At 36.0% G+C, this 10,051-nt stretch overlaps 1 protein-coding gene and 1 pseudogene across 1 annotated transcript; both read right to left on the bottom strand.

Moving 5' to 3' along the window:
- Nucleotides 1–1,112: 1,112 nt before the first annotated feature.
- LOC138092273 (olfactory receptor 5AL1-like) lies at nucleotides 1,113–2,061 on the bottom strand (annotated as a pseudogene).
- A 3,399-nt stretch (nucleotides 2,062–5,460) lies between these two features.
- Nucleotides 5,461–6,420, bottom strand: LOC138092930 (olfactory receptor 8U9). The gene has a single exon (XM_068989000.1). The coding sequence runs from the start codon at nucleotides 6,418–6,420 to the stop codon at nucleotides 5,461–5,463; it is 960 nt and encodes a 319-aa protein (XP_068845101.1).
- Between the last annotated feature and the right edge of the window lie 3,631 nt (nucleotides 6,421–10,051).

The following is a 10,051-nucleotide window of genomic DNA, read 5'->3' as shown; positions in this document are numbered from 1 at the left end:
ATTTCAGTAAAAATCAGCAAATTAACTATATTATTGGATCTATAGATCTTACTCTTTGCAGAAGGACATGCTTCCCTTGTTAAAATTCAAGTTACTGTTTCAGTCTTTTTAAGTCAGATTTTCTGTCCGTGTTGGTATCTGTGTCCATGTTAGAGTTTTAGAATCAACAGTTCTTTTCAGATTCTTCTTACTCGTGCGTGTGTGTGTGTGTGTGTATGTGTGTGTGTGTATGAGTGTATTTTATACCATACTAATAATTGAAAGCTTCTTTAGTAATCTAAAGATGATATGATTTTTTATCATGTATAATTTATGAACTGAAGAATTCAAGTCAAAATTCCACTATGAAAAAAAGAGTGATCTACAAAAGAAAATTTAACCCACTATTTGCAACTGAACTTATTTCAGCCTCATATCTTTCAGTATTGATGTTGTAGTTCAATCACTAACCATGTCCAACACTTTGCAACCCCATAGACCATAGCACTCCAGGCTTCCCTGTCCTTCATCGTCTCCTGAAGTTTGCTCAGACTCATGTCCGTTGAGTTGAGGATGCTATCCAACCATCTCATCCTCTGTCATTCTCTTATCTTACTGCCTTCAATCTTTACAAGCATCAGGGTCTTTTCCAGTGAATCAGCCCTTCACATCAGTTGGCCAAAAATATTGAAGTTTCAGCATCAGTCTTTCCAATGCATATTCAGCATTATCAGAAGTTATAATTTACAAAATAATAAAAATAAAATTAGAAACTAAATGTATCTTCTGTATTAATATTAACTTTCACTTGGTGGCTTAGATGGTAAAGAATCTGCTGGCAATGCAGGAGATTGGCTCCATCCCTGTGTCAGGAAGATCCACTGGAGAAAGGAATGGAACTCACTCCAGTCTTCTTGCCTGGAGGATTCCTTGGGCAGAGGAGCCTGGCAGGTTACAGTCCACGGGGTAGCAAATAGTTGGACAACACTATCACTTTCACTTTTTAAATATTGCAGTGTTAGAAAGCATGTTACTAAAGGCATGATCATGCAGAAAAACTATTTGTTTTTTGTTTATTTGCTTTTTGGGGGGATATCCTAAATGTGAAGGCTTTCAGTTAAAGCATGGATCACTTATATTATAGTAGAATACACTTTTCCCATAGTTCTCTTCAAAGCATTTTTTACTTCCGTGTTCCTCAGGCTGTATATGAGAGGATTTAGCATGGGAATTACCACTATATAGAATACAGAAGATATTTTATCAGTATGCAAGGAATGGCTTGTTTCCGGTTGCATATACATGAAGATGATCGGACCATAAAATATAGTGATGGAAGTCAAGTGGGAAGCCCAAGTAGAAAATGCCTTTTTTCTGCCTTCAGCTGATTTAATCCTTAGAATGGCAAATAGAATGAATACATAGGAGACAAGGACGATAAAAAGAGAGAAAAAGATTGAACCCAGCAAGTGTGAACAATAGCAACTTTTTGATATATTTGTGATGGGTTTCATGACAGGCCAGGGCAACCAAGGGGACATCATCACAGTAGAAGTGATTTATTATGTTTGAATGACAGAAAGGTAAGTGGAATGTAAGAATTGCTTGTAGGAGTCCCACGGAAAAGCTATATAGATATGTGCTAAGCACCATCTGAATACAGACCCTTTTGTTCACGACAATGGTATAGAGTAAAGGATTACAAATGGCCACATACCTGTCATAAGCCATGGCTGAGAGCATATAAAATTCACAGGCCACAAACATGATAAAGCAAAACAGCTGAATGGCACAAGCAGGTAAGGATATCCTTTTAGTTTCTTGGAGGAAGTTCACCAGAGTGTTAGGAGTGACTGAGGAGGTATAGCAAAAAGCAACAAAAGCTAAGTGGCTAAGGAAATAATACATAGCTGTATGAAGCTGAGGACTGACACGAATTAGCATGATTAGTCCAAGATTACCCATGGCACTAATTAAGTAGATCACTAAAAAGATCCCAAAAAGAAGGGCTTGAAGCTCAGGCTTGTCTGTGAGTCCCAAGAGGATGAATTCAGTTACTTGTGAATTACTGTGTTTGGCCATGAATTGCATATAGAAGCATTTCATACTGTTAGCTGCAGAACATCCATTGCAGATAATCTTTCACGTTGTGGATTAAGGACCTCACTCATGCTTATTTTATGGTGACCATATTGGAAAGATAAATCCTCAGTGGTCAACGGGCCGTTCTCAGATCTCAGTGCTGCCTGCTTTGGATTTGAAGGGATTTGCTGCAGGCAAGAATTCCAACACACTCAGTAGTCAGGATATTTGTTAAGGAAGACAGAATATTTTGAATTAAAATATAGGATATCATGTACACAAAATTCCAGCATCATAGGTAGTATAGCAGGATATATTTCAAGAGTTAAAGAGATGGCCATGAATATATTAAGAGTAATATATTAAGATGAAACACAAGGCATTTCAACTAGAATTAAGACAATCATGACTCTTACTAAATATTATGCTTAATGTGCTAGCCAATGTAATGAAGGAAAAGGTGAAATATAGTTACGTATATAGTATTAAAGTGTATCTAAACTAATTTGTTTAGTGAAAAGATAATATTGGATTTTTTTATGATTGTGACAATGTCTTCTATTACAGTAGATAGAAGAATGCTATGTAATGAAAATTATAACATAATTTTCACAAAAATGTGAAACTTCAAAGAAAAGTGAAAACATAGTTTTCAGAATTCCACTTCATATGATAAACAAAACATTTAAGCATAAACCCTAATTTAATATTGAGCTTAGCAATATTAAGTTGCTATATTCATCTTATATATTCATGCTATTTATGTTTAAGTCAAATAAATTCATAGTTTCACATTATTTTTGGTAGAATGACATTTAGAAAAGGAATTCATCTATAGTCTTGGTCTCATGACAATAGATTTAGTCTTCGATATCCATTTCACCTTCACAGTGTTGAAGAGATGGAGGCGTACATAAGTGTCTGAGATGTTTTGACTCCTCAAAGATCAGATCTAGCATTCAGATTTGGGCTTTCAGACACCAAGGAATCTATGGTCTTCAATTGAAGAGCTATGTCCTGGGAAAAGCTCCATGTTGCCAAGACAGGACAGTGTGAATTCAAAGACATTAATGACAGGATTTGAGTATATAGAATAGAGACTCAAAATTTGCTGCTGGAACCACTGAAATGTTCAAATAGTGGATAAATGTGTTTAAAGCAAAGACAAAAAAAGAAACTTTTGAGAACTGTAGATTAAGTCAACCGTGTATCTCTATGATTCACCAAAATGTGTACTATATTTCCTTTCTCTGGTTATGTTTCATTAAACATTCAAATGACATACACACACACACACTCTCACACGTATGGTCTTCACAGGTGGTGCTAGTGATGAAGAATCCGCCTGCCAACTCAGGAGATGCAGGAGATACAGATTCAATTATTTGGTCAGGAAGATCTGCTGGAGTAGGAAATGACAACACAGTCCTGTACTCTTGCTAAGACAGTTCCATGGACACGGCAGCCTGGTGGGCTACTGTCCATTGGGTTGCAGAGAGTCAGACATAACTGAGCAACTGAACACACACACACACATATACATATATACATTCATTAATACATATTAAAATGACATGCAAATTACAAACTCAAAACCATTTTCTGTGTAATTGCAAACTGTTCAGTCATCATTACACTTGTCTGAAATTGTATGTGCATACCTGCATATCTCTATCTGTCTGTGTCACAGTCATCCGTTGTCTACATTAATCCTCATTTATAAATTGGCCTCTCACGCATAGCACAGCTGGGACTAGAATTAAGGTTCTTTAGCAAGAGAGATGGTGTGCAAATGCTTATGATTTATTATTACTCTTGTGAATTCAGTAATTTAGAAGACTCCAAATTTTGTAATGCTGTCTTTATTTAATTGACAAATAAAATACAGGAAGCCCACACACAGTTCAAGTCCATCCTTTGACTATAAGGCATGTGTTCCTTTCCAAGCTAGGCTGCATTGGCTAGTATGCTCATCATATTATAAACTATACCTTATCCAGTGATGACCAACTTACCTGAGATCTGCCCAGTGTAATTGCATACTATCCTTGCTACTGAAAAATGATCTATGACGTTTCACTTATTTTGTGCATATTTATTTAGAATATATGATACCCCTGGGATTCCATTCTTGAGTTACACATTTTTTAGATACCTTGAAAAAATATAACAAGATCTCATAGGCTTTAAAAAAAGAAGTTCACTTAAAAATTAGTCTTCAGAGATCAAACCAGGTGCCAGGCCATGTTAAAGCAGTGACTAAGGTAAAATTCGGATGTATTATTCTTCTGAACAAAGACAATTTGAAAAATAAATAAAGACAATTTGTTAAATGTATAAATATGGAGAAGTTTTATGAATTCATTCATAATTTAAAATTATTTTTATTGGGTATACTTGATTTATGGAATAGTTTTATAACGTTTTATTTTTTGAAGAAACTAGCAAATCAGGGAAAGAAGTACAATGTACATCTTTGTTCTTCATATAGGATATGATTAATGGAACTGGAGAATCCTGAACCAGGGATTTTAAAGTGGTGGAAAGGTGAAACCTTTGTCCTATAACTAGTTATATATCCAGATAATGATTTGTTATACAATTATTCATTTGAGAAATAAAAAACATTGGTATAAATTCTTATGGAACAAATAATTATTTTTTAAAATATAATTTCATTTGAAAATGAGAGAATTGATAAGAAAGCTTTGGTACATGTACACAATGGAGTATTACTCAGCTGTTAAAAAGAATTCATTTGAATCAGTTCTGATGAGATGGATGAAACTGGAGCCGATTATACAGAGTGAAGTAAGCCAGAAAGAAAAACACCAATACAGTATACTAACACATATATATGGAATTTAGAAAGATAGCAATGACGACCCTGTATGCAAGATAGGAAAAAAGACACAGCGGTGTATAACGGACTTTTGGACTCAGAGGGAGATGGAGAGGGTGGGATGATTTGGGAGAATGGTATTCTATCATGTATACTATCATGTAAGAATTGAATCGCCAGTCTATGTCTGACGCAGGATACAGCATGCTTGGGGTTGGTGCATGGGGATGGCCCACAGAGATGTTATGGGGAGGGAGGTGGGAGGGGGGTTCATGTTTGGGAACACATGTAAGAATTAAAGATTTAAAAAAAAAATAAAGTAAAAAACGTCTCCTGCGGTAAAAAAAAAAAAAAAAGAAAGAAAGAAAATGAGAGAATTGGCAAAAAATTCTAATGGGCACTTTTATATCTGAAATCTCATTCTAAGTGAAAACCTTTAGAAAATTTTATTGCACAATGAACATACACGTAGAAATCCAGTATTAAGAATAGGCATTTTGGTAGCTTAAGAGAAAAAAATCAGACTGTGAAGAAAATTTCGTTTTTATTCATTCAAGTCACTTTCTTAATTTCATGAACATAAAAGCCTGGTTTCTATTCATGATGACTTTTTTCAGGGCAGCTTTCACTTCCTTATTTCTCAGGCTGTAGAGTAAAGGGTTCAACATGGGAATGATCACCGTATAGAAGACAGAGGCCATCTTATCTGTGTCAAGGGAATGATTAGAACTTGGCTGTAAGTACATAAAGATGAGGGTTCCATAGAATATGGTGACTGCCAGCATGTGGGAACCACAGGTAGAAAAAGCCTTGCGTCTGCCTGCAGCGGAGCGCATCTTCAGGATGGCGGAAGCAATGTACACATAGGAGACAAAGACAACGAGAAGGGAAGAGATGAACATGAGACCAGCGCAGGCAAAAATCCATAGCTGCTTGGAGTGAGTGTCTGACCTAGTAAGCCTGAGAAGAGGCATGTCGTCGCAATAGAAATGATTGATGATATTGGAATGGCAGTAGGAGAGGTGAAAGGTGAGGATGGTATGAAATAGGGCGACCAGGAAGCTGTAGCCATAGGGGACAGCCACAAGCTGAACGCAGACGCCTGGGGACATTACGACCATATAGAGGAGAGGGTTACAGACGGCCACATACCGGTCATAGGCCATGGAAGCCAGTAGCAGACACTCGGCAGTCATGAAGGCCAGGAAACAGCCCAGCTGGGCAGCACATCCATTGAAAGGGATAACATTTTGTTTGTACAAGAAATTCCCCAGCATTTTGGGTGTAATGACAGAAGAATAACAGAAATCAACAAAAGCCAAGTTACTAAGAAAGAAGTACATTGGTGTGTGGAGTCTTGAATCTGTTCTGATGACTAGGATCAGACCCAGGTTGCCTGCTACTGTGAAGAGGTAGATGGATAAGAACAGCACTAAGAGGGGCATCTTCAACTCCTGACGATCTGTGAGGCCCACGAGAACAAATTCCGTCACCTCAGTGCAATTTATCTGGATCATGTGTCTTCACTATGTCTGGATGAAGAGAGGATAATGAAATCCAACATAATTAAATTCAAGTCTTAATATCCTTTAAAGCAATTGGTATAATCCACATGAAAATGCTAACAGTAAATGTGCTAGCATCCTTGAGTCTGGTGATGGGACAAAGAGTAAACGGAGATGTTTTATAGGAGAGACATATTTATCTCCCCCAAATCAAGTGCATTTTATGAAATTAACAGCTGTAGATAGGATTCAGTCCACACTGACTCTTTGCTCAAAGCTCTTACATTGTTTAAAATTTAACATTATTGTTTTCAAAACATTAAAGCTATTGCTTTTATCAAAAATATCCTAACATTAATACTATAAAGGAAAATGAACCCCTGCAGTGACATCACTCTGACAGACTTGCATATGTGATGCAAACCCCACATTGTCGCAGTGCTGACAGAGCCATGAACAGCATGCTATAGCCATCTATTCTATACTCAGCGCTTATTGCAGGGAGGCCACCATTGATTGCTACATAGTCTTCACGAATGTGTTAATAATGCAAATGCTGAAAATGGGCAACTTTATGAAGGACTATGGCTACCTCATGGGTTGTTATTTTAAAAAATATAATATAATATTTTTTTTATCTGACTGCCCTGGTCTTCCTCAGTGCACTCAGACTTTCTCAGCTCTCAGTGACCAGGGCTACTCCTCTGTGTGGTGCCCAGGCCTCTCATTTTGCTGGCTTTCCTTGTTGCAGACCACGGCTCAGTAGTTGCGTCACATGGGCTCAGCTGCCCCGTGGCATTGTGGGATCTTCCTGGACCAGGTATCAAACTCATGTCCCCTGCATTGGCAGGTGGATTCTTAACCACTGGACCATGAGGGAAGTCCTACTCTGGTTCTGATATTCCCATCTTATAGACAGGGAAGAAACATTGAGAGGTAAAGCAACTGAAGTAAGCTCAGCCTGTCTGTAGCACAGGGCTTTCAAACTAGTGTTCTTCTGATGCAGGAGCCCACTCACTATTAGAGAACTGACAAACATCTGCCTTATAATGCAGGGTACCCAATTGTGTTGATCACAGCATAAGAGATGTGAGTATATAAAATCCACCCAATACTCTGAAATGGAAAAGTACCTACAAAAGATTGGATAGATGTATATGTATAACTGAGTCACTTTGCTGTTCAGCAGAAATTACAATATTGTAAATCAATAAAAAAAATGCTCCAATAAAAATTAAGAAGTCAATGTAAAATTTATAATTTATTTCACTTATTCTATTCCATCTATGAGAAAAAAATACAATAGAGCCTCAGTAATGAACAACTGATTTTCTAACAGATAAATGTTGAAAAATGCCATTCCTTTGAGACTTATGCCAAGCAAGGCACAGCAGAAAGAACCCTGAATGAAATTGGGAGGTCTTTATTTGAATGCTCTGTCACCCTCAAAATACATTAATTTTAGTACACCAAAAATTCAGTTTGTTCCTTAATTTCGTAATTTAACGTGGTGCCTATTTTATCAAAATCAAAAATAATTTTTAAGTGTACATGTGTGGATGTTTCTACAACTTTCTATGGGAAGATAATTTTTGATGGTGTTGGTCAGTACATGAAGCAAGTCATCAGAGTGTTTAAAAGCCTAGTTAGTGGTCCCACGAATAAATGAATTCCACTTTAAAATAATTAAGCAAGTACTTTATTGGAAGTTTGGTTTACTAGTCCCAAGACAGCAGCTAAGAGTTCATTGTTTAGCGACTACACATGCTTCAGTATGCCATTTTATCTTATCTTAAAGGTAGCACATGCATATATTTGACAATATATTTGAAAGTATATTATATATGATCTTTTATGATCTAACTCATGATTTTTATATTCAGATTTTATATACTCACATGTCTTATGCTGCAATCAACACACAGAATTATTCTGCAATCCTCAATTACAGTATGACTTTCCATTTTTCCCTCCTTCCTGTGTGTTTTATCTTATACTTATCTCTACCAGGTGAATGGTAATTAAAGAGTTGGAAGAAAAAATCCTATTTATTCTTCAAAGCCTATCAAAACCCAACCTTTCCTGAGAAGATAATTCTTTAAATTCTAGTTCCTCTGTTACTTACCAGTTTTCATTTTTATGTTGTGGGAACATTTTATACATAATTTATTTACATATAATTTATGATTTCCATCTGTTTCTCTATTTCTTCCTTTGACAGATTGTCTACTCCGTGAGTGGAAGTCATGAATTCTTTATTCATTTCTTAATATAGCCCCTTCTACACGCTTGGTGATAATGAATTAAACATTAATTTTGTCATGCTATTTCAATTTATGCCCCTGTCCATAATTCATACTTTTATTTGTATCAAATATGTTAAGGGTCACAATGATGATTTAATTTAACGTGCTTATCTCTCATTCTGGGTAAAATGACTAGATTTGCTAAAATAGAAAGGAGTCTTGACATAGTTTACAATCTAATCAGTTAAGTGCCTAACTTGTCTAAATGTTTGAATAGATTCTATCTCTATTCAATTTTTTTTGAATATTTCAATCACAAAATATTTGAGATTTCAAATATTATTTTATCCCAAACTATTAAATATGCATTTTATATAATACAACATGCATAACTGAAATAAGATTAGAGGAGATATTCTTTCCCTTGTTTCCAAAATGTTATCCAAAATATTTTATTCTAAAATTTATTCTATTCTAATTCATTTTAACACTGTCATTTGTATCCCAATTTTTAAATATACTCTTCTAAACTATACCTGGGCAGACTGTGTTCCTATTTCTTCTCCAAATAGGTCTAAGCAGCAGGAAACTGCAAGGTTTTGTCACTGACATATCCCAAGGGTCTTTCTTACTTAGAGTAGGAGGCAAGTAAAATAATCAGCAAGCTTAGAGCCCACACCCCAAAGGGATTCCAAGGCAGGCTGGAGATCAATTAGCATTACTATGCTGTTTTGAAGAACTTCAAGTGTACAGTTCTGCATTTGATGTCATTCCCTAAGATTTTCTAGTTTTTGAATTATTCTTATTTATTTGTTGCTTTAATTGTTATGTGGTTGTTGTTGTTCAACAGAAAAATTTAAATCTATCCTTGGAAGAAAGATAAAAATTACCTTGTGAATTTACTAACTACATCTCTTTCAAAGAAATAAATATATAACTCCTTCAAGAATCTATTTCTGAACATCATTGTCCTATTCTTTGAAATGTTCATGAAGTGCTCATTTTCTCTTTAGGTTGTCTCTCTCCATCATTACGTGATTTCCTTGGTGACCTAGTCTAAAGAACACTCTCCCAGAGAGCTTTCTTAGCTCTTCTGTGTCTACAATAAGGGTGTACAGATAGAAGATGGTTTTAAAATTCACTTGGAAACAATGTGTCTGCTGTAAACTGAATTGTATCCTCCCCAAACTCATAGATCAAGGGCCCAAACCCAATGTGATGATATTTGCAGATGGTCCTTAGGTAGTTAGGTTTAGAAGCGATAATGAGAATGGGATCCTCATGATAAATCAGTGCCTTATAAGGAGAGACACTAGTTTGTTCCCTCTCTCTTTACACATAAACACACACAAACATCACACTCTCTGATACACACACACACACACACACACACCCAG

This window comes from Capricornis sumatraensis, chromosome 16 (genome assembly GCF_032405125.1).
Source record: "Capricornis sumatraensis isolate serow.1 chromosome 16, serow.2, whole genome shotgun sequence".
In the NCBI taxonomy this organism is placed as follows: domain Eukaryota; kingdom Metazoa; phylum Chordata; class Mammalia; order Artiodactyla; family Bovidae; genus Capricornis; species Capricornis sumatraensis.
Note: the sequence above shows the minus strand (reverse complement) of the source record. Positions and strands in the feature narration are given on the sequence as shown.

What these genes read in the sequence shown, in the direction of transcription:
- LOC138092930 (XM_068989000.1), bottom strand. Translation starts at nt 6,420, where the DNA reads ATGATCCAGATAAATTGCACTGAGGTGACGGAATTTGTTCTCGTGGGC.